The sequence below is a fragment of the Oryctolagus cuniculus genome, chromosome 17 (genome assembly GCF_964237555.1).
Source record: "Oryctolagus cuniculus chromosome 17, mOryCun1.1, whole genome shotgun sequence".
NCBI lineage: Eukaryota > Metazoa > Chordata > Mammalia > Lagomorpha > Leporidae > Oryctolagus > Oryctolagus cuniculus.
The window spans coordinates 22,212,797-22,237,476 of record NC_091448.1 but is presented as its reverse complement, the minus strand read 5'-3'; the positions used below and the strand labels follow the sequence as shown (position 1 = coordinate 22,237,476).

Below are 24,680 nucleotides of genomic sequence, written 5' to 3'. Positions count from 1 at the left end.
CACGAAGCCAGATATATTGGGACATTTGAATATAAAAAATGAATTTTTAAAATAGATTTATGGGCCGGCGCCGCGGCTCACTAGGCTAATCCTCCGCCTTGCGGCGCCAGCACACCGGGTTCTAGTCCCGGTCGGGGCGCTGGATTCTGTCCCGGTTGCCCCTCTTCCAGGCCAGCTCTCTGCTGTGGCCAGGGAGTGCAGTGGAGGATGGCCCAAGTGCTTGGGCCCTGCACCCCATGGGAGACCAGGAGAAGCACCTGGCTCCTGCCATCGGATCAGCGCAGCACGCCGGCCATGGTAGCCATTGGCGGGTGAACCAACGGCAAAGGAAGACCTTTCTCTCTGTCTCTCTCCCTCTCACTGTCCACTCTGCCTGTCAAAAAAAAAAAAAAAAAGATTTATTTATTTATTTGAGAAGTAGAGTTACAGACAGAGGGAGAGACAGAGAAAAAGATCTTCCATCCACTGGTTCACTCTCCAAATGGCTGCAACAGCCGGAGCTGGGCCTATCCAAAGCCAGGAGCCAGGAGCTTCTTCCAGGTCTCCCATGTGGGTGCAAGGGTCCAAGGACTTGGGCCATCTTCTACTGCCTTCCCAGCCCATAGCAGAGAGCTGGGTTGGAAGTGGAGTAGCCAGGACTCAAACTGGCTGGCACTGCAGGCAGCAGCTTTATCTGCTACGCCACAGCACTAGCCCCCTTATTTTTTTTTAAAGATTTATTTATTATTAATTTGAAAGAGTTACAAAGAGAGAGAAGGAGAGACAGAGATCTAAAATGAATTTTTCTTCTAAAGTTGTATGATCTGGTATGGGGTTAAGCTGCCCAGGGTTTGTGGATTTTCTTTCCGTTTCCGCTTTCCCAGTGTGCAGTCATTGGCAGGGTATTTGTCATCTAAGATGTAGGTGTGAGACACTTGAATTTTTTCTATCACTGTTTTAGAAGTAAGGACAAGAATGTTTTTAGCAAATTTTATTTTTTAAATAGATAATCCAAAATTCAAAAAAGTATATAGTGATACCCTTAGATAAACAGTCTGCTTTTGACTTCTCTTAACCCATTTCTTCCCAAGAACAGTTAGGCAGCTAATACTATTGTTTTTAAAGTCCTTAACAAGAGGTACTATATACATATAAAGCTAACATATGTGTTTCTTATTTGTTAAAAAGAAAATATAACATACTATTAATACTATGTGCAAAAAAAAAATTTTTTTTTTTAACAGGCAGAGTGGATAGTGAGAGAGAGAGAGAGAAAGGTCTTCCTTTTGCCATTGGTTCACCCTCCAATGGCCACCACAGCTGGCGTGCTGCTGCCGGCGCACCGCGCTGATCCAAAGGCAGGAGCCAGGTGCTTCTTCTTGTCTCCCATGGGGTGCAGGGCCCAAGCACTTGGGCCATCCTCCACTGCACTCCTGGGTCACAGCAGAGAGCTGGCCTGGAAGAGGGGCAACCAGGACAGAATCCGGCGCCCCGACCGGGACTAGAACCCGGTGTGCCAGCGCCACAAGGCGGAGGATTAGCCTAGTGAGCCGCGGCGCCAGCCAAAATTTTAGGGAGATTTATTTTTTAAATATTATTTGAAAGTCGGGCCGGTGCCGCGGCTCACTAGGCTAATCCTCCGCCTTGCGGCGCTGGCACACCGGGTTCTAGTCCCAGTCGGGGCGCCGGATTCTGTCCTGGTTGCCCCTCTTCCAGGCCAGCTCTCTGCTGTGGCCTGTGAGTGCAGTGGAGGATGGCCCAGGTGCTTGGGCCCTGCACCCCATGGGAGACCAGGAGAAGCACCTGGCTCCTGCCATCGGATCAGTGCGGTGCGCCGGCAGCAGTGCGCTGGCCGCGGTGGCCATTAGAGGGTGAACCAACGGCAAAGGAAGACCTTTCTCTCTGTTTCTCTCTCACTGTCCACTCTGCCTGTCAAAAAATAAATAAATAAATAAATAAAATATTATTTGAAAGTCAGAGTGAGAGGGGTGAGATCTTCCATTCACTGGTTCACTTCCCAGATGGCTGCATTGGCTGGGGCTAGGCCAGACTGAAGCCAGGAACTCCCTGGGTCTTCCATGTGGGTGGCAGGGGTCCATTTGGGCCATCTTCTGCTGCTTCTCAGGTGCATTAGCAGAGAGCTGGATTGGAAGCATAACATCTAGGACTTGAACTGGCGCTCTTACATGTTGGATGCTGGTAGTGCAAGTGGCAACTTAATCTACTGTGTTGCAATGCTAGCCCCTGGTTTTTAACTTACTTTGGCAATTATTGCCTTTCAGCAATAATGAGATTGGGTGTCTGCTCTATACTGATAGACTTTTTTTTTTTTATTTTTTTATTTTATTTATTTATTTATTTATTTTTTATTTTTGACAGGCAGAGTGGACAGTGAGAGAGAGAGACAGAGAGAGAAAGGTCTTCCCTTGCCGTTGGTTCACCCTCCAATGGCCGCCGCTGCAGCCGGCACACCGCGCTGATCCGATGGCAGGAGCCAGGATCCAGGTGCTTCTCCTGGTCTCCCATGGGGTGCAGGGCCCAAGCACCTGGGCCATCCTCCACTGCACTCCTTGGCCATAGCAGAGAGCTGGCCTGGAAGAGGGGCAACCGGGACAGAATCCGGCACCCCGACCGGGACTAGAACCCGGTGTGCCGGCGCCGCAAGGTGGAGGATTAGCCTATTGAGCCACGGCGCCGGCCTTATACTGATAGACTTTTAAACTCTTTCTAGTCTTTATTTTTTTTTTTCATTTTCGATTCTCTTTATATACAGATCAGTTTAGCATACATTAAGTAAAGATTTCAACAGTTTGCTCCCACACAGAAACATAAAGTGAAAAATAATAGATGATTTTTTAAATGATGATGAAATCAGATCAGACCTATTGTCATGTTTAATCCCAGTGAGAGTCAAGTTGGGAATTGATAATAAACTCTTTCTAGTCTTTTGCTATTAAAAACTGAGCTCTGGGGCTGGTGCTGTTGCTTAGCTGGTAAAGCCACTGCCTGTAGTGCTAGCATCCCATATTGGTGCTGATTTGAATCCCAGTTACTCTACTTATGATCCAGCTCTCTGCTGATGTGCATGGGAAAGCAGTGGAAGATGGCCCAGGTCCTGGGCCCCTGCACCTTGTGAGAGACCTGAAAGGAGTTCCGGGATCCTGGCTTTGGATCAGCCCAGCTCCAGCTGTGTGGCCATTTGGGGAGTGAACCAGTGGATGGAAGACTTTCTCTGCCTCTGCCTCTCTGTAACTGTGGCTTTCAAATAAATAAATATATAGGTCTTTAAACAAAACCTGAGCTTTAGTGAGTAACCGTATGATTTGGCCCTTTGCATGTATGACTATATCTGTAGGGTAAATTCTTATAAAAAGAATTGCTGAGACTGATTTTTAATGTTATTCATTTATCCAGAATGCTTTTGAACTCCTATTGTGTCAAGGACTGTGCTAGGTTCTGCATGTAAAGCAGTTAATAAACAAACTGATTCAGTCCTCATTCTCCAGGTGGAAGAGACATCCGTAAACAAATTTTTTTTTATTGGGGTATGTTCCCCTCCCCCGAGATTTATTTGTTCATTTGAAAGGCAGAATTGGCCGGCGCCGCGGCTCACTAGGCTAATCCTCCACCTTGCGGCGCCGGCACACTGGGTTCTAGTCCCGGTCGGGGCGCCGGATTCTGTCCTGGTTGCCCCTCTTCCAGGCCAGCTCTCTGCTGTGGCCAGGGAGTGCAGTGGAGGATGGCCCAAGTACTTGGGCCCTGCACCCCATGGGAGACCAGGAAAAGCACCTGGATCCTGGCTCCTGCCATCGGATCAGCGCGGTGCGCCGGCCGCAGCGCACCGGCCACGGCAGCCATTGGAGGGTGAACCAACGGCAAAGGAAGACCTTTCTCTCTGTCTCTCTCTCTCTCTGTCCACTCTGTCAAAAAAAAAAAAAAAAAAAGAAAAAAAAAGAAAAGAAAAGAAAAGGCAGAATTATAAAGAGGCAGAGGCAAAGAGAGAGAGGGATAGCTTAACATCCGCTAGTTCACTACCCAAATGGCCAAAATGGCCAGAGCTGGGCTAATCCAAGCCAGGAGCCAGGAGCTTCCTCTGGGTCTCTCAGACAGGTGCAGGGCACCAAACACTTGAACCATCCTCTGCTGCCTGCCCAGGTGCATTAGCAGGGAGCTGGATTGGAAGTAGAGCAGCTGGGGCTCAAACTGGTGCCCATATGGGATGCTGGCACTGCAGACAGTGGCTTTGCCCACTACACCACATCACTGGCCAGCATCCTTAAACAGTTTGGTGTGGACATTTGCCGCAGTGGTTAGGTTGCTGCTCTGGATGTTGACATCCCGTATCAGAGTCCCTGGGTGCAAATCTTAGCTCTGGTTCCTGTCTAGCATCCTGCTGATACACACCTTGGAGGCAGCAAGTGATGATTCAGAAGTACTTGGGTCCATGTCACCCACGTAGGAGAACTGGATCGAACTGCTGGCTCCTGGCTTTGGCTTGGCCCAGCCGCAGCTGTTGTGGGCTTTCGGGGGAGTGAACCAGTGGATAGGAGATTTCTCTTTTTTGTGTGATTAAATAAATAAAATTAATTAAATATTTTAAAAATTAATTATTGTTGGAATCAATCCTGTGGAGACAGCTCATCCCAAGTTGATTGGGAAGAAAAGCAGTCAGGGAAAGTCTCTGAGGAATTGACTTTTAAGGCTGAACAGTAAGGGTTAGGGGAGGATGAGACTATTATAGGTGGAGGTTCTGAGGAGGGAAATAAATGGGTATTTTGAGGACCTGAAAGAAGTTCCACTGTGACTGGAACTTGGAAAGTGAGAAGCAGAGAGGGAAGAGGCAAGGCTCCAGGGTGTGGGCTTTCCTTAAAAACAGATAAATACTACAGTGAATTTTGAGCTCAACCTTGAAGGTAGAGTTTTTTTTTAGTCAGTTCTTTCCACAATGTTCTTTTACTGGTGTTGGTGCTGAAGCCATCAGTATGGTAAAGAAGGCTGGTACCTGGTACTTGTGCAGAGCAGTATGTTTTCTCTAAGAACTTTACTGGATAAAACCTGGTGTTTGAGTCTTGATTTCTCTTAGGTCCTTCAAATTAAACTTGGCTGGCCTTAAACCTTTTTTTTTTTTTTAAGATTTATTTATTTATTTTGAAAGAGTTAGAGATCTTCCATTCTCTGGTTCACTCCCCAGATGGCTGCAATGGCCAGTGCTGGGCCAGGCTGAAGAGCTTCATCCAGGTCTCCCACTGGAGTAGCAGGGGCCCAAACACTTGGGCCATCTTCTGCTGCTTTTCCCAAGTCATTAGCAGAGAGCTGGATCAGAAGTGAAGCAAGTTTAAGGTCTTAGAAATTGGTTTGGAAATTAGAATTATTGGGGACCAATTCTTAGATTATGAGGGGTGTTGGGGATGTTGGTTTGCCAGATTTGCTACTTAGGAAACAGAAAATCTGTTTACTTGTAGGAGATATTGACTATTATGTTGTCCTCATGGGGCTAGAGAGAGAGCACAGATGTTCTTATTATGAACTGGTGAGTATATATTCTGTCATACCTGTCATTTAGGCCATATGTCTTAACATGACACATAAGTTTTGTTGGATGTGAACATGAATCAGTAGCCCAAGGGTCATTATAACTCTGAATATATTAAAATGTTTTTATCTGGAGCCATTGTAATTCTGGGCTTGTGAAAGCATTTTTATCTGCAAGTATATTGACTTTTGTTCAGAAATCACAGTACTCAAAGCCCAGATGGTCCTGTTTGATTTAGTACCTTTCTTATATAATTGGATCAGCTTGCCCTGTTTTCATAGCTTAGAGTAGATTCTTCATTTAGCAGCCTGTCACTCGTGATCAAGGAATGAAAATGTGCAAATTTTTCTAGCATTTCAGCAAGGAGCATCTGTGTTTCCGATGGCTTAAGGGTATTAGAGTGAGAAAGCAGAGGCTCCTCGACAGTGAAAGTCACAGCTTTGTTATTAGATTATCTGTGGGGACTTGGGACTTCATATATTATCTTTGAAATGAGGCATGACACTTCTCTCCCTGTGAAGTCTGGATCAGCATTTTATAGAGCATCTGCTTGAGTTTTCTTTCAGCCCTGTACTTAATGGAGGCTGTCATCACTGGATTTTGTTCTCTGTATATGCTTTTCCGCATTTACATTGGAGTCCGCAAACGACAACTGGCTCAGGGAAGTCGGAGGCTAATAACATGAGATAATGGCTAGTCTAGAATGTTAAGAGCCATTTTATGCCATCAGTAACTAGGCTTTGGCCTGTCTTAGAATAGACTTTTTGTCTAATTAAAGTTTCTTAGGACTTCTAATGAAGTTTTGACAACAAATGCAGATTGTTTTTGTTTTTCGGCAGTTGCATTAAGTTGAAAGCCAGATCTAAAAGGAGGTAATTGATTTTAATATTTATCTCTCTAATTTTGTGCTTATCTTTATTATTATTATTATTATTATTATTATATTTTTGACAGGTAGAGTGGACAGTGAGAGAGAGAGACAGAGAGGAAGGTCTTCCTTTTGCCATTGGTTCACCCTCCAATGGCCGCCGCAGCTGACGCACCGCGCTGATCCGATGGCAGGAGCCAGGTGCTTCTCCTGGTCTCCCATGGGGTGCAGGGCCCAAGCACTTGGGCCATCCTCCACTGCACTCCCGGGCCACAGCAGAGAGCTGGCCTGGAAGAGGGGCAACCGGGACAGAATCCGGTGCCCCAACCGGGACTAGAACCTGGGGTGCCGGCGCCGGCCTTTTGTGCTTATCTTTGCAAGTAATTTTGGTCATAATTTCTTTGAGTGGCCTGGAAGTTGCTCACACTGGTATTTGATCTCTGTTAGAATAATCGCTGGGATTGGTATTCACTGTGTGGTTACACCCAGGCTGTGGCTGAGATTCAGGTCATGAGAGCCTGTTTCCATGAGTCAAGACACAGGTTCTAGAACTGGGCATAATGGCCTTTTAATTTTATTGATTTTTTAAAAGATTTATTTATTTTATTTGAAAATCAGAGCTACAGAGCGCAAAAGAGACAGAGCGCGCTTCCATCGCTGGTTCACTCCCAGATGGCTGCAATGGCCAGGAGTGGGCCAGGCCAGAGCCAGGAGCCAGGAACTTCATCTGGGTCTGCCATGTGGGTGGCAGGGGCCCAAGCACTTGAGCCATCGTCCACTGCTTTTTCCCAGGCCATTAGTAGGGAGCTGGATCAATAGTGGAGTGGCCAGGACATGAACTGGTGACAAAATGGGATGTCAGCATTGTAGCTGGCAGCTTTATCTGCTACACCACAATGCTGGCTCTGGTTCGTTTTTTTATTTTCCTTAACTGCGTTGACCTGATTTTTTGAACTTTTGCTCCATATATTGTAGTTTTGCTTATGCAGTGTTAAGGTTTTTTGATTTTAGTAATTTTTTTTGTCAAAATAGTAAGCGTATATACTTTAAAGAATTAAATGAGGGGCTGGCACTGTGACATAGTGGGTAAATCTGCTGCCTGCAGTGCTGGAATTCCATATAGGCACTTGTTCGAGCTCTGGCTGTTCTACTTCCAATCCAGCTCTCTGTTATGGCCTGAAAAAGCAGTAGAAGATGGTCCAAGTCTTTGGGCCCCTGCACCCGCGTGGGAGACCCAGAAGAGGCTTCTGGCTTTGGATTGGTGCAGCTTCGGATGTTGCGGTCAACTGAGGAGTGAGCCAGCAGATGGAAGACCTCTCTCTCCCTCTCTCTGCCTCTGCCTCTCTGTAACTCTGCCTTTCAAATAATAAATAAATAAATCTTAAAAAAAAAAAGAATTAGATGATACTTCAAGGCTCATAATAAAGGAAAAACAAAAGCAAGTTAGCTGCTCTATTTCGTCTTTGTTTTCAAGCACTTTGAAAACTTCTAGTGTTTTTTCCTCATGTCAATTATCTCTGTGTTTCTCTACAGTAAGCTATATTGTTATTTCTTGGTTTTCCATTCTTAGCTATTATATATTGAATTTGTTAGGAAAGATGAAGATTTTGGATTCTTATACTGCTACCTACTCTCAGTACTTCCTGTTGTCCTCCTAATACACATACATCACACTTTTGATTGAATCATATTTTGCATATCCTTACATGTTATGGTTCAATCAGAAAACCAAATCACTTCTGGTATTCAAAGAACGTATGAAATGCTTACAACAAAACCTTTGGTAGGCTGGGAGAGCATAGGTCAGACAAAGCTGTATTGTAGGCTTTTAATGTTCTCAGGTGCTATAAGCACCAAAGCAGGCAGTTTGCAAAACACTGGAGATTGTAACAAAACACATGCTGTTGGGGGTCACACTACAAAGCTCATTGCCATTGGAGCTGCAATAATGGAATCTGCCTTCCTTTTATTGTCTGATTTTTCTTTTAAGATTAATTTTTATTTATTGAAAGAGTGACACAGAGAGAAGAAAAGATAGAGAAAGAGATCTTCCATCCATTGGTTCACTGCTCAAATGGCTGCAACATTTGAGCCTGGGCCAGGCTGAAGCCAGGAGCCTGGAACTCCATCTGGGTCTCCCAGATGGGTGGCAGGGGCCGCAGGGCTTGGGCCATCTTCTACAGCTTCTCTAGGCACATTAGTAGAGAGCTGTATTGGAAGCAGATCAACTAGAACTCAGACTGGTGCTCTGGTAGGGGATGCTGGAGTTGCACGTGGTGGCTTAACCTGCTGTATAAAAGCTTTGGACCTATTCCCCCACCCCAGGGTGTGTGTTTTTTTTTTTTTTTAAGATTATTTGAGTGACATTGTGATGTAGCGTGTTAAGCCTCCACGTGTGATGCTGGCATCCCATGTGGACACTGGTTCGAGACCAAGTTGTTCCACTTCCGCTCCAGTTCCCTGCTAATGTGTCTTGGAAAGCAGTAGAAGATGGCCCAAGTCCTTGGGCCCCTGCACACACTTGGAAGACCCAGAAGAAACTCCTGGCTTCCGCCTGGCCCAGCCCCTGCTGTTGGGGTCATTTGGGGAGTGAACTAGAGGATGGAAGATTTCTATTTAATCTCCCTCTGTCTCTATAACTCTGCCTTTCAAATAAATAAAAAATAAATCTTTAAAAAAAAGATTATTTGAAAGGGAGAATGACAGACACAGAGACCTGGAGAGGGGAGGAGAGAGAGACACAGAGGGAAAGATTTTTCCATCTGCTGGTGTGCTCCCAAAATGATTGCAAAGCCACGTCTAGGCCAAGCTGAAGCCCTGAGCTGGGAACTCCATCCTGATCTCTCACATGGGTGACCACTTGGATGGCCCCACAGGAGCCATCTTTTGTCTTCCCAGCTATATTAGTAGCAAGCTGGATCGAAAGCAGACCAGCAGGGACTGGAGCTGGTGCTCCCATATGGAATGCCAATGTCATAAGCAGTGATTTAACTTGATGCACCACAATGCCAGCCCTCATCATTCCAAATCTTGAGTGAATGACTCCTGTTGGTAGAGTTTAAATGGAAGATTTTGGGAAATGTTTCTAGTCCTCTCGCCTCTCCCTACTCTCAAATGAATTCAGAAAGGAATAGAGATGAATGTTACCAAAAGAAGAAAAAAATTAGCAATCTAATGACCAAGTGTACTATGATTACATTTACTTCCTTATACAATTTCCCCTAGATACACTGTCTCCCTCCCCAACTTTTTTTTTAATTTTGCTTAACCTACTAAAAATCTTTTTTATATAAGTTTTTTTAAAAAAATACTTATTTCTTTATTTGAAAGGCAGTTAGAAGGCGAGAGAGAAAAAGAGCAAGCTTCCATCCACTGGTTCAGTCTCCAAATGGCCACAACAGCTGTGGCTGGGTCAGGTCGAAGCTGGAAACCAGGAGCTTCCTCTGGGTCTCCCACATGGATGCAGGGGCCCAAGGACTTTGGGCCATCTTCTGCTTTCCCAGGTGCGTTAGCAGAGAGCTGGATTGGAAGTGGAGCAGCTGGGATTCGAACTGGCCCCCATATGGGATGCCAGCACTGCAGGCAGAGGCTTAGCCTTCTACATCACAGCACCGGCCCCTTGAAAATCATTGATTCATCCTTCATCTCTGACAGGATGATGGTGTAAATCTGTCTGCAGTATTTCCACGTATTTGTGTGGTGGGTATTGTAGTTCAGTGGGCTAAGCCACTACTTGGGATGCCTACATCCTGTTCCAGGTGCCTGGTCCACACTTGCCATCCAGGAGGCAGTGAATGATGGCTCAAGTACTTTGGTCCCTGCCATCTGTGTGGGAGACCCAAATGGAGTTCTCGGTTTCTGGTTTCAGTCTTGCCTTTTCCTGGCTATTGTGGCCATTTGGAGAACGAACCAGTGGATAGAAGATCTCTCTCTGTATCTCCCATCTTCTTTCTGTCACTCTGCCTTTCTTTTCAAATATATAAATAAATCTTTAAGGAAAAAATAGTCCAAACATTTTAGGGAGGCACTTTTTCCAGGAACTTTATTCAAAGAACCCAGTGTGGCAGGGGAGGCTGTTTTTCTACTGTCACACACTTGTTGGTAGTTTGACTGGATACAAAATTGTGTATTGGATATTATCTTTGGAAATTATAAGCCCTTGCTTTGTGGTCTTCTATCAACAGGGTATGATGCTATTATTTTTTAATGATTTATTTATTTATTTGAAAGTTACAGAGATAGAAAGAGAGATCTTCCATCTCTGGTTCACTCCTTGAATGGCCACAACAGCCATGGCTGGGCCAGGCTGAAGCCAGGAGCTTTCTTCGGTTCTCCCATGTGGTTTCAGGGGCCCGAGGACTTGGGCCATCTTCCACTGCTGTCCCAAGCACATTAGCAGGGAGCTGAACTGGAAGTAGAACAGCTGGGACTCGGCAAAAGGGATGCCAGTGCTGCAGGTGACGGCTTTACCGTGCTGGCCCCTATGATGCTATTTCTTTTTCTTTTTTAAAGATTTATTTCTTTGAAAGTCAGAGTTACACAGAGAGAAGGAGAGGCAGAGAGAGAGGTCTTCCATTCGCTGGTCCATTCACCAATTTGCAGCAACGGCCAGAGCTCTGACAATCCAGAGCCAAGAGCCAGGAGCCAGGAGCTTCCTTCGGGTCTCCCACGCAGGTGCAGGGGCCCAAGGATCTGGGCTATCTTCCACCGCTTTCCCAGGCCACAGCAGAGAGCTGGATCAGATGTGGAGAAGTTGGGACCTGAACTCTCTCCCATATTGGATGCTGCACTGTAGGCAGCAGCCCCACCCACCATGCCACAGCGCCAGCCCCTATGATACTATTATGATTCTGATCATATGAAATCTATTTTTTTCTCTGGAAGATTTTAGGATGTTGCCCCTTGTATTCTAAAATACAGTGATATTGTGCCTTCATGTGTTGGTATTTTTTTTTTTTTTAAGATTTATTTTATTTATTTGAAAGAGTTAGAGAGAGAGATAGAGACAGAGAGAGGTCTTCCATCGTTGGTTCACTCCCCAGATGGCCGCAATGGCTGGAGCTGTGCCATTCCGAAGCCAGGAGCCAAGAGTTTCTTCTGGGTCTCCAGCAATGGGTGCAAGAACCCAAAGACTTGGGCCATCTTCTACTGCTTTCCCAGGCCATAGCAGAGAGCTGGCACGGAAGAGGAGCAGCTGGGACTTGAACTGGTGCTCATATGGGATGCTGGCACTGTGGGCAGCGGCTTTACCTGCTATGCCACAGCACCGGCCCCTCTCCCCCATTTTTTAGCCAACATCTCTAAACTTGCTGCTTTCTGAGATGTGTGGGTAGGAAGGAAATACAATGAACACTGAGCTACTCTCTGCATCGTTTCACTGTCTGAATCCAGGAATCTGTTGGTATTTTTGGTGAAATGGAAGGTTGATGTAGAATCTATTTTGAATACAGATATAAATGCGGCATCTTTTTCACAGATGTTAAAGCACTGATTTGAACTTTGTTTTTAATTTTAATTTTATTTATTTGAAAGAGTTACAGAGAGAGGTAGAGCCAGAGAGAGAGAGGTCTTCCATTCTGCTGGTTTACTCCCCAAGTGACCCCAAACGGCTGGAGCTGAGCTGATCTGAAGCCAGAAGACAGGAGCTTCCTCTGGTCTCTCATGTGTGTGCAGGGGCCCAGGGAGTTGAGCTATCTGCTGTTTTCCCAGGCCATAGCAGAGAGCTGGATCAGAAGAGGAACAGCCGGGACTCAAACCGGTGCCCATATGGGATGCCAGCGCTGCAGGCTGGGGTTTTAACCTGCTGTGCCACAGCACTGGCACCTGTTTTTAATTCAGACAATATGAAAGGGCATGTTCTCTTTTTATAACATATTATAGATTCCTAGGTCTAGAGAGGAAAAACAGGTGTGTCTTTTACTGCTGGTCTGTAAAGCTTCTGGAAACGTGTTTATAACTACTGAGTGCTTGCTGTGAATTGCTTGCAGGTCAGATGCCAAATAGTACTTGTCTTAGTAGTGTTGCAGAGGCCAAGTGTAGTACCCAGTTCTTGGAAATCTTATGGCTCTTATTATCTAAGTACAGCCTGAGGAAGCCATGTTGGCTCTGATTTAGAGCTGATTTGTGTTCTAATAGGAGGAGCTTTGTAGAAACAGCTCTAACACACAGGAGATCAGCGTCTGTTGAAGTAATTTTTGTGAACAAAGTCACAGAAAAAATACTCAATTAAAAAACTGTGTGGGAGCGCCCAGCGCTGTGGCACAATAGGTTAAAGCCCTGACCTGGAGTGCCAGCATCTCAAATGGGTGCTGGCTCTCGTCCTGGCTGCTCCTCTTCCAATCCAGCTCTCTGCTATGGCCTGGGAAAGCAGTAGAAGATGGCCCAAGTCCTTGGGCCCCTGCACCACGTGGGAGACCCGGAAGAAGCTCCTGGCTCCTAGCTTTGGATCGGCAAACTCCAGACGTTGTGGTCATCTGAGGAGTGAACAGTGGCTGGAAGACCTCTGCCTCTGCCTCTCTCTAACTCTGCCTTTAAAATAAATAAATAAATCTTTAAAAAACAAATCTGAAACAAGAGGGAAGAGTTACATTAGGGGAAAACACTACATTATTGTGATGTAGTCGTGTGCTTTTTTTTTTTTTTTTTTTTTTTGACAGAGTTAGACAGTGAGAGAGAGACAGAAAGGGAGCGAGACAGAAAGGTCTTCCTTCCGTTGGTTCACCCCCAAATGGCTGCTACGGCCGGCGCACCGCACTGATCCAAAGCCAGGAGCCAGGTGCTTCCCCCTGGTCTCCCATGCGGGTGCAGGGCCCAAGCACTTGGGCCATCCTCCACTGCACTCCGGGGCCACAGCAGAGAGCTGGACTGGAAGAGGAGCAACCAGGACAGAACCGGTGCCCCAGCTGGGACTAGAACCTGGGGTGCTGGCGCCGCAGGCGGAGGATTAGCCAAGTGAGCCGCTGCGCTGGCCGCCTTAGGCTTTTATTAGCAAGATTCTATTTGAAAGGTTTAGAAAATATTTGAGAAGCAGAGTAAGTGAGCAGATGAGTACTCCTGCATAGGCTTATTCACTCCTCACATGCCTGCAGTTGCCAGGCTGGGCTGGGGCTGAAGCCGGGAGCCAGGAACGGAATCTAGGTCTCACATAGAAGAGGGCAGGAGCCCAGATGAGTCATTGCCAAGCTGGGAGCTGGAGCCAGAAGCTGGACCTGGGAATAGAACCAACATACTCTGATGTGGGGTCTGGGCATTTTGTTTCCGGTTAAATGCCTGATCTGAAGAGATTTAATTAATTAATTAATTTAAGATTTTATTTATTTATTTGAGAGATAGAGTTACAGACAGTATGAGGGAGAGACAGAGAGAAAGGTCTTCCTTCGTTGGTTCACTCCCCAAATGGCCGCAACGGCCGGAGCTGTGTCGATCCAAAGCCAGGAGCCAGGCATGTGTTTCTTCCTGATCTCCTGTGTGGGTGCAGGGGCCCAAGGACTTGGGCCATCTTCTACTGCTTTCCTAGGCCAAGGCAGAGAGCTGGATTGGAAGAGAAGCAGCCGGGATTAGAACCAGTGCCCATATGGGATGCTGGTGCCTCAGGCAGAGGATTAACCTACTGTGCCATGGCACCAACCCCCTAAAGAGATTTTATCATGAAGTTATATTTCTTTGGCCTCCTCGTGTTCTTTTTCAGGTTGTAGGCTCCTTGTAACAGTGAAAACTCATTGCTCTAAAGACAAAAGCATGCAGGTTTAGTTTGCTGTAGTTGTCCTAGGAATTTCTGTTCAAATATTCATGTTTGATATGTGACTTTTTAAATTACTTTGAGATCAGTCAGATTTGCCACGCAGTTGAATTTTCATGATAAAGAATGCTTGTAGTAGGAAAATAATTTTCCCTTCATCAAGTAACCTTGGAATTTTAATTAATTTTGTTTCAATACATGATAGAAATCTGTTTTACCAGAGATTTGACTGAATTGCATTTCACAGAGGAGGTAACACCTTCTCCATTGAGAGAAGAAAGCTATGAACTATTTAAAGCCTCTTTTTTTTTTTTTTTTTGAGTTGTGAAATATGTATAACATGAAAGTTATTCTAATCTGTTTTCTTGCATTTTAGAGAAACCTGAAATGCTTTAGTGGAAACCCTCTACTATAGTCTGGCTTAGAACACAGAAGGTGTGTTTTTAGTTCTGTGTTGGCATTCATTCCCAAAGTAATTATAGGAACCTGTTTGGCTTCTATTTGCTGTTTGTCAGTCTCCTTGAGTAGCACGTGAATACTCCTAGGCAGCTCCTGGCTCTTTTCCCAACTTGGAGAGTGGATGCCTTTCCAGCCATTGTGGTCATGAGCTGCTGCCTCCCCCTACTGTAGTGCTTTTCAGGAGCAAAGTTGAAGGGCAGGTGGACAGGCAGGCGGATTATCTTCAGGTGACTTTTACCCTGGGAGGCTTCTAGTTAGTGTATACATCTAGAGCTGCACTTAAGTCAAGAGATCAAGCATGTTCTATGGGATTAGTGAAATAACTGATTGAACTTCTGGTTTACTTTGTGACTTTAGGTTCATTTAAGCCTCTTACTTACATTTTAATTTATTTTTTATATATTTGAAAGGCAGAATTATAGAGGAGAGACACATAGAATCTTTTGTCCACTACTATACCACAATGATGGCCCCTAATTGATATAATATTTATTGTTATTTATGGGCTATAGTGTTGTAATTTGATAAATGGATATGATATGTCATGATCAAATCAGGGTAATTAGTATTTCTATCTCAAATGATATAACTCTATGGACAGTGTGACTTTTTTTTCTTAAGATTTAGTAAATTAATTAGAAAAGTAGAGTGACAGGGAAGGGGAGAGGGAGAACCAAGGTGGAGAGAGAGATCGATCTACTGGTTCACTGCCAAAAAGCCCACAACAGCCAAGGCTGGACCAGGCTAAAGCCAGGAGCAGGAATTCTGTCCCGGTCTCCTATGTGGGTAGCAGGAACCCAAGCACTTGAGCTGTCATCTACTGCCTTTTCAGGCACATTAGCAGGAAGCTGGTCAGAAGTGGAGTAGCTGGGACCTGAACTGGCACTCCAATATGGGATGCGGGCATCGCAAGTGGTGGTGTAACCTGCTGTGTCATCATGCCTGCCCCTCTTTTTCTTTTAGTTAATAAAGCTTTATTGAGGGGCTGGCACTGTGGTGTAGTGGGTAAAAGTGCCACCTGCAGTGCTGGCATCCCATAGGGCACGAGTCCCAACTGCTCCACTTCCAATCCAGCTCTCTGCTATGGGCTGGGAAGCAGTAGAAGATGATCCAAGTCCTTGGGTCCCTGCACCCACGTGGGAGACCTGGAAGAAGCTCTTGGCTCCTGGCTTCGGATTGGCCCAGCTCCGGCTGTTGTGGCCAATTGGAGAGTGAACCAGCGGATGGAAGACCTCTCTTTCTCTCTGCTTCTCCTTCTCTCTCTTTACGTAACTCTGACTTTCAAATAAGTAAATCTTTAAAAAAAAAAAAAAAGCTTTATTGAAACATGAAAAATTGAGGAAAAATAATAGAAAATTGCTAAACCACATCAATTTTCAGGAGTGTTTTTTGTGTGTTTTCCTGATAGTAGTTAGTGGAAGGGAAGGACTCAGAAAATCTTGATATGTGTCCTAATGCAGTTTATTCCTGGGTGATATTGGACAGTTGCCTTCTATTAGTTTATCTTTCTAGTTTGCACAGATACATTTCTCTCTTTTTTTTTTTTTTTTTTTAAGATTTATTTATTTATTTGAAAGAGTTACACAGAGAAGGAAAGGCAGAGAGAGAAAAAGGTCTTTCATCTGCTGGTTCACTCCCTAATTGGCTGCAACACCCGGAGCTGCACCAATCTGAAGCCAGGCGCCAGGAGCCTCCTCTGGGTCTCCCATGTGGATGCAGGGGCCCAAGGACTTGGGCCATCCTCTACTGCTTTCCCGGGCCACAGCAGAGAGCTGGATTGGAAGTGGAGCAGCTGGGACTCAAACTGGCACCCACATGGGATGCTGGCATTGTAGGCGGTGACCCCACCCACTATACCACAATGTTGGCCCTAACAAATACACTTCTTTTTTTTTTTTTTTTTTTTTTTTTTGTCAGGCAGAGTGGACAGTGAGAGAGACAGACAGAGAGAAAGGTCTTCCTTTGCCGTTGGTTCACCCTCCAATGGCCGCCGCTGCCGGCGCACCGCGCTGATCCGATGCCAGGAGCCAGGAGCCAGGTGCTTTTCCTGGTCTCCCATAGGGTGCAGGGCCCAAGCACCTGGGCCATCCTCCACTGCACTCCCTGGCCACAGCAGAGAGCTGGCCTGGAAGAGGGGCAACCGGGACAGAATCCGGTGCCCCGACCGGGACTAGAACCCGGTGTGCCGGCGCCGCTAGGCGGAGGATTAGCCTAGTGAGCCGCGGCGCCGGCCTACAAATACACTTCTAATCTTGAGACTTTGATGTCTTTACCTATGAAATTGGAAGGGTAATAATACTATTATGTATTATTACTTAATAAATATCACTGGGACAGGTGTTTGATGTGGCTGTTAAGACACCACTTGGGCCAACTGTGTGCTGTATTGTAATGTTTGGGAAAAATCCTGGTTGCATTCCCAATTCCCAGATCCTGCTGATGCATACTCTGGAAGGCAGCAAGTTATGGCTCAATTAGTTGGGAGACCTAGATTTAGTTCCAGTCTTCAGCCTAGCCCAGCCCTGGTTGTTATGGACATTTGGAGAGTGAACTAATGGATGGGAGATCTCTCTGTTTCTGTTTTTCTGCCTTTCAGATAAATAAATAAATAATATAATGTATGTGTGTATATATATAAAAATATCACTGATAGGAGCATATCCTGCCTGCAGCCTTCTGGAACCAGAAGAAGGAATGAAGACTGCTGCTGTAGTTAAGAGTGAAGTCATCACTTGATGAAGGTGGTCTTCTTTGATAGATCTGTTTTGAAATTGGAGTTTGAGTTGTGCTTACTTTAAGAAGACATCTTTAACTGTAATCTGTTGGTGGTCTTTTCCAGTGGATTGCTTTAAAACAAGATTTGTCTTGCTAGAGAATTACTTCTTTGCCTAAGTGGAACTCACCATCAGACATAAGGTTGTACTTTTAGGACTTTACATACCTTAAAGTGTATAGGTTGGACCATCTATGGATATGGAAAGAATTAGGGACAGTTTTGAATCTTTTTTTTTTTTTCCAGGTAATTCTAGGAGATCATTTCAACATTGGCAATGGCTAGTGGTCAGTAAAACTAGAACTGCAGAGAAGACAAGGACTGGGGTAACTTGAATTAGTTGAAAATGTTTGTTTCTGCATTTGTTTCCCACAAGCTTCTTTTGAAAATGCTGTGGGGTCTTTGGAGTGGAATGGTCATGGTAAACCCAAGTAATTCAAAAATAATATTTTTTCCTATTTTTTCTTGTGTTTCTTTTATTTTAAATTTACCCCCCAGTGACAGATGTTCTGTTTACGAGGGTTTACTATTTTGATCAATTTTTAAAGCCTAGTGTGTTAGATCCCTAGCAAAGAAAGAGTACACTTAGCTTTGAAACCAGAAATGAAAAGGTATTTCCCTTAGAGCAGTTATCTACTTGTTTTTGAAGTTAGTTCAGACGCTGTGCCCCTTGGGAAGCACCTGACCAGAGCAGGGTTCAGCTCTGTGTGCTTGCAGCATACAGCTCTAAAGAGCAGCCGCCCTGTAGTGGTGTCACCTCAATAGGAGTTGGAATTTTGAAAATTTTCAGTCACATTTCTGATCAAACCCTATTCTGATGCAAAAGTTCCTAGTTTTGTATAGTATTTTCTCTTTCGTTTTATAATTCCCTGAGAGTTGAGAGAAGTGTTTGTTACTCCTTTTTTATTTATGTATTTATTTATTTTTTTACAGGCAGAGTGGACAGTGAGAGAGAGAGAGAAAGGTCTTTCTTTTCTGTTGGTTCACCCCGCCAATGGCTGCTGCGGCTGGCGCACTGCGGCCAACGCACTGTGCTGATCCAAAGCCAAGAGCCAGGTGCTTCTCCTGGTCTCCCATGCAGGTACAGGGCCCAAGCACTTGGGCCATCCTCCACTGCACTCCCGGGCCACAGCAGAGAGCTGGACTGGAAGAGAGGCAACCGGGACAGAATCTGGCGCCCCAACCAGGACTAGAACCCGGGGTGCCAGCGCCACAGGCAGAGGATTAGCCTATTGAGCCACGGCGCCAGCGATGTTACTCCTTTATTTACAGAGAGATTTTTGACCTCCCCATAAGGAATTCGGAACCAGGCCTGCCCAGTGGGTTGCCATACTGGCTAGGTTTTCAGGCTTGGCTTTGTACACACCTTTGTCCTAATTTCATTAATCACCTTGCTTGGAAGTAGGTCTTCATGGAATTGATTGATTGTGAGGCTGTCTTTTTTTTTTTTTTTTTTTTAAAGATTTATTTACTTATTTGAAAAACAGAGAGAGAGCGAGCGAGAGCGAGAGCGAGCATTTCCATCTGCTGCTTCACTCCCCAAATGGCCATAATGGCTGGAGCTCGGCTGATCTGAAGCCAGGAGCCAAGAGCTTCTAACAGTTTATGTTGTCTGCAAATATTTTCCCCTAATATGTTGCCTGTCTTCTCATTCTCTTGACTTTTACAACCTTTCAAAAATATAAAAACCATTCTTAGTTTGTGGGCCATTCAAAAACAGGCCAAGAACCAGATCTGACTCATGGGCCATAGGTTACTGACTTGTGGTACAGTCATATCCCTGGAATGTGATCGCAGCATAAATACCACAGCTGCTTATCAGGCCATAAAACACTTAACATTCAAAAAATGTACAGTTGTCCCCCTATTACAGTCTGTAAGAAATCCTCATGTTATGGATGAAACTAAAACCAGAAGTCATGAGCAAAGATAAAACCAGAGCTCAAGGACAGTAACCATTCCCAAACAACTTTCCTAAGGAAATCCTATTTCATGACCCTCTAAAAATGGAAGCCCAAATAATTCAGCACCATGAATACAACTTGCAGATGACAAGAAAGGTTTAAGACAACCTTATGGGGCTGGCACTGTGGTGCAATGGGTAGAGCCGCCACCTGCAGTGCTGGCATCCGTTAGGGGCACTGGTTTGAGTCCCAGCTGCTCCAATTCCAATCCAGCTCTCTGCTATGACTTGGGAAAGCAGTAGAGGATGGCCCAAGTTCTTGGGCCCTTGCACCCACATGGGAGACCCAGAAGAAGCTCCTGGCTTTGAATCAGCCCAGCTGTGGCCATTGTGGCATCTGGGGAGTGAATCAGTGGATGGAAGACCTCAATCTCTTTCTCTCTTCGTCTGCCTCTCTGTAACTCTGACTTCCAAATAAATAAATATATCTTTAAAAAACACACAAACACGGGCAGCGCCGCGGCTCAATAGGCTAATCCTCTACCTGCGGCGCCGGCACCCTGGGTTCTAGTCCCAGTCAGGGTGCCGGATTCTGTCCCAGTTGCTTCTCTTCCAGTCCAGCTCTCTGCTGCAGCCTGGGAGTGCAGTGGAGGATGGCCCAAGTGCTTGGACCCTGCACCCCATGGGAGACCAGGAGAAGCACCTGGCTCCTGCCATCGGATCAGCGCGGTGCGCGGGCCGTGGCGGCCATTGGAGGGTGAACCAACGGCAAAGGAAGACCTTTCTCTCTGTCTCTCTCTCTCACTGTCCACTCTGCCTGTCCAAAAAAAAAAAAAAACCAAAAGCCACACAAACACACACACACACAGATACCTCACCGAAGAAGATAAACAGATGGCAAATTAGCAAATGAAAAGATCTTCAACATAAGTCATAATGGTTATTGCAAATTAAAACAAGATATCACTACAGACCTATTAGAATGGTCAAAATTCAAAACACTAACTATACCAAATGCTGGTGAACATGTAGAGCTGTAGGAACTCTTATGCATTGCTGAAGAAAATGGAGAGTGGTTCAGCCACTTTGGAAGAAGTTTGTTAGTTTCAAGTAGAACTTAACATATTCTTAACATGTAAATTCAGCAATCTCACTTCTTGATACTCAGCCACATAAATTGAAAACTTGTCTACACAAAAATCTGCACATGAATGTTTGTAGCAACTTTATAATTACCAAAACTTGGAAGCAACTAAGATACGTGCTTCAGTATGTGAGTGAATAAGTGGGGTGTATATTGACAATTGGCTATTATTCAGTGCTGGTAAGAAATGAACTTAAGAGAAGAGCTATCAAGACAAGAAGAAAGCTTAAGTTTTCTTAAGAAATGTAAGAAGCCAATCTGAAAATATAGATGTATATGATTTCAACCATGTGACATTTTAGAAAAGGAAAACTGAAGACAATAAGATCAGTGGTTGCCCAGGGTTGGCGGGGGTGGGAGGGAGTTGAATGGGCAGAGCACACAGGATTTTCAGGCAGTGAAACTATTGTGTTTGATACCGCAATGGTGGATACATCATACATTTGTGAAGACCTACAGAATGAACAACAGCAGTGAACTCCATTGTAGGCTGTGCACTTTAGATGATAATGATGTGTTGCTGAGGATTTCCCAGTTTTAACCAAGGTACGATGTGGTGCGGGATGTTAGGCATATGTAGGAACGGGGTATGAGATCTCTCTATTGTTTGCTCAGTTTTTCTGTGAACCTAAAACTGTAAGAAAATGAAATTCATTCCTAAGCAGCACAGATGAACAAAAAAAGGGTATTAGATAACAGAAACCCTGTGTTGTCCCTAAACCAAAAGTGTGTCATCTGACCTTTTACAGAGAAAGCTCTTCAAGCCCTGGCCTCTACCTGGGTGGGGCGAGGAGGGGAGGCATTTGTCTGTTGGGTGCTGTGCCTAGCCATCTCATTCTCCTGGGCCTTCAGTATCCCTAATGGGAAAGTTGTTCTTAGGAGTTTCTGTTTGTTTACAGGTATATGAGTGACCCAAAGCTGCAAATAAAGACGGGGAGAGAGCAGTGCCAACTTGGAGCAGGGCAAGGATGCCAATTCCTCCTCCCCCTCCACCCCCACCTGGTCCTCCTCCACCTCCCACTTTTAATCAGGTAGGTAGCCCTTGCACCAGGCCAACTCAAAACCTTTGAGGAAATGGATGGAATGGGCCTTACATTACTCTTTTTTTTCTTACCCCTTTTCTTAGAAAATTCTCGATGTTCCTACCCATAGCATTTTTATTGTGAACTGTTCTTTAATTCTAATTTTAGCATCCAAGATTTTTAGTCCTAGTATTAATTAATAAATACTTGGGGCTTCTATATAAGACATGTGCTCTAGGAAGATGACAAAGTAACAAGTTTGTCCTCATCAGCTAGTGGTGATTCTTGAGATGTCCTCTTTGGACCATAATGGATGTCTTGTTTCCTTGTCCTGGGTCCATTCTCAATGGAGATTTGAACAGGTGTCATTGGAGGAGGAGCAGCTAGTGTTTCCCCCTAAAACTATTTGCTCCATAAAAGTCAGCATGTCAGTTCTCTGGCATCCTTAAGAAAAAAGATAGGGATTCCTGGTGGTTGCTTTTTGCTGTTAAGTCAGTTCATTTTTAAAATCAAGTCCATCAAGTCTAATGCCCTATCAATAAGGAAAGAGTTCAGAAAATGTATTGGTAAGAAGATTGAAAGGTTCAACAACGAGAGGAAGAAAAGCAGTGTATTTTGTGACTCAAAAAGGTGGCCACTTTAATCATACCTGGATTGTGATCTGGTGTCACATGAGAAAGAATTTGTGTGCTTTCTCATTTCTGTGAAATTTAGAAATAAAAGCAACTTTAGAGAGAATGGCCCAGAGGTAGTAAAAGAAGTTCCCTATCTAATTTGTTTCAGAATTAGGATGGAATTCAGATCTGCCAACTTTTGATTTCTTCTCATAACGTCTGTTTTTCAGACATTTTTTAGGAACCCCATCTTAGATGAACTTTTGTGTGGAAGCCCAATAAATGAAATAGATAAAGGCAGAGCTGCTCTGGCTATAGTTGGAGAAGAAAAGAAGGTAGTGGAAGAAGGCTTCCTGGCTGAGGGGGGAGCTGATGCTTGAATCGAGTCTTAAACAATGAGTAGAGTTCAGTCAGAAAGAAGAGGGAGGAGGGCACTTAATGTTGAGGAAGCAGACGGTAGAGAGATGCTGAAGGTGAGAAAGATTGTAGAAGTTTGGATTAGTGCTTGGAGTGGATGAGCTGAGGAATGAGCTAGAGATATAGGCTCAGGGTTTTGAATTTTTCTTATGACAGTGGGGGAGATGTTGAAGTATTTTCAGCAGCAGGAGTAACCTGTTTGGATTTGTATTAGAAAGGTCACTTTGAACAAGATGGAAGATAGGGGATTGAGAAGGCTGTTACTGAAAATTGAGGGTCTTGGCCAGCGCCGCAGCTCACTAGGCTAATCCACCTGCGGTGCTGGCACCCCAGGTTCTAGTCCCGGTTGGGGCGCTGGATTCTGTCCCGGTTGCTCCTCTTCCAGTCCAGCTCTCTGCTGTGGCCCGGGAAGGCAGTGGAGGATGGCCCAAGTCCTTGGGCCCTGCACCTGCATGGAAGACCAGGAGAAGCACCTGGCTCCTGGCTGCAGATCGGCGCAGTGTGCCGGCTGCAGCGGCCATTGGGGGATGAACCAACGGAAAAAAAGGAAGACCTTTCTCTCTGTCTCTCTCTCTCACTGTCCACTCTGCCTGTCCAAAAAAAAAAAAAAGTAAAAAGAAAAGGAAAATTGACGGTCTCCATGGAAGCAAAGAGGATGAAGAGTGGAGACAAGAGATATTTAGAAAGTAAAATCTTGCAAGAATTTGATGACAGATGTGGGAGAGTGAGGAAGAGTTTAATGATTCTGGTTTGGGGGCTTGATTGAATGATGGTGTTGTTTACAAAGAGAAGTTTGTAGAGAAGAATGCAAACTCATTTTTGGACTTGTTTAAGTTTTCATGTGTGCATACCTTTTTTCTTTCCAAAATATACCGTTCATTGAGCTTTTTTTAAAATTTAAATATTTATTTATTTATTTATTTTTGACAGGCAGAGTTAGACATGAGAGAGAGAGACAGAGAGAAAGGTCTTCCTTTTCCGTTGGTTCACCCTGCAAATGCAAAGCCAGGAGCCAGGTGCTTCCTCCTGGTCTCCCATGGGGTGCAGGGCCCAAGCACTTGGGCCATCCTCCACTGCCTTCCCGGGCCACAGCAGAGAGCTGGACTGGAAGAGGAGCATCCGGTACAGAATCTGGTGCCCCAACCGGGACTGGAACCCGGGGTGCCGGCGCCACAGATGGATTAGCCTAGTGAGCTGCGGTGCTGGCCCTATTTATTTATGTGAAAGTCAGAGTTACAGAGAGAAGGAGAGACAGAGAAAGAGAGAGAGGTCTTCCACCCGCTGGTTCATTCCCCGGTTGGCTGCATCGGCCCGAGCTGCGCTGATCCGAAGCCTAGAGCCAGGGGCTTCTTCTGGGTCACCCATGCAGGTGTAGGGACTCAAGGGTTTGGGCCATCTTCTGCTTTCCCAGGCCCTAGCAAAGAGCTGGACAGGAAATGGAGCAGCTAGGACTCAAACTGGTGCCCATATGGGATGCTGGCACTGCAGGCGGCAGCTTTACCCAGTAGGCCACAGTGCCAGCCCCCCATTTATTGAGCTTTTATACTCAATAGGCACTGTGCCTAGTGTTAGTTATTTCTCAGAACTACTCCCTGAGGTTATATTGTTTATGTTTTTTTTTTTTTAATTTTTTTAAAGGTTTATTTATTTATTTGAAAGGCAGACTTACAGAGAGGCAGAGAGAGAAGTATTCCATCTGCTGGTTTACTCCCCAAATTTCTGCAATGGCTGGAGCTGGGCTGATTTGAAGCCAGAAGCCAGGAGCTTCTTCTGGGTCTTCTATGTGGTACAGGGACCCAAGGACTTGGGCCGTTTTCCATTGCTTTCCTAGGCCATAGCAGAGAGCTGGATCAGAAGTGGAGCAGCCAGGACTCCAACCAGCACCCAAATGGGATGCCAGCACTGCAGGTGGCTGCTTTAACTGCTACACAATAGCACTAATTCCTGGTTTTTTTATTTTTTAAAAAAGGATTTATTTATTTGAAAGGCAGCGCAACAGAGAGAGAGAAATCTTCCATCCTCTTGATCACTTCCCAAATGCCTACAACAACCAGGTTTGGGCCAGGCCAAAGCCAGGAGCCAGGAATTCTATCTTGGTCTCCCACATGGGAGACAGGGACCCGAGTACTTAGACCATCTTCCTCTGCCTTCCATGGTGCATTAGCAGAAGCTGGATTGGAGTTGGAACTTTAATAGGCACTTCAGTATGGGATGCCCATATCACAGGTGG

General features: G+C 45.2%; 1 protein-coding gene across 4 annotated transcripts in view; it reads left to right on the top strand.

Annotated features, from left to right (window-relative positions):
• WIPF2 (WAS/WASL interacting protein family member 2) overlaps positions 1-24,680 on the top strand; it is a 56,877-nt gene that overhangs the window by 8,358 nt on the left and 23,839 nt on the right. For all 4 annotated transcript variants that reach the window (XM_008271434.4, XM_070060739.1, XM_070060740.1 and 1 more), the window contains exon 2: positions 21,297-21,428. In XM_008271434.4, coding sequence (XP_008269656.1) covers positions 21,366-21,428 — 63 coding nt within the window. In that variant the 5' untranslated portion in view covers positions 21,297-21,365. The remainder of the gene's footprint in view (positions 1-21,296; positions 21,429-24,680) is intronic.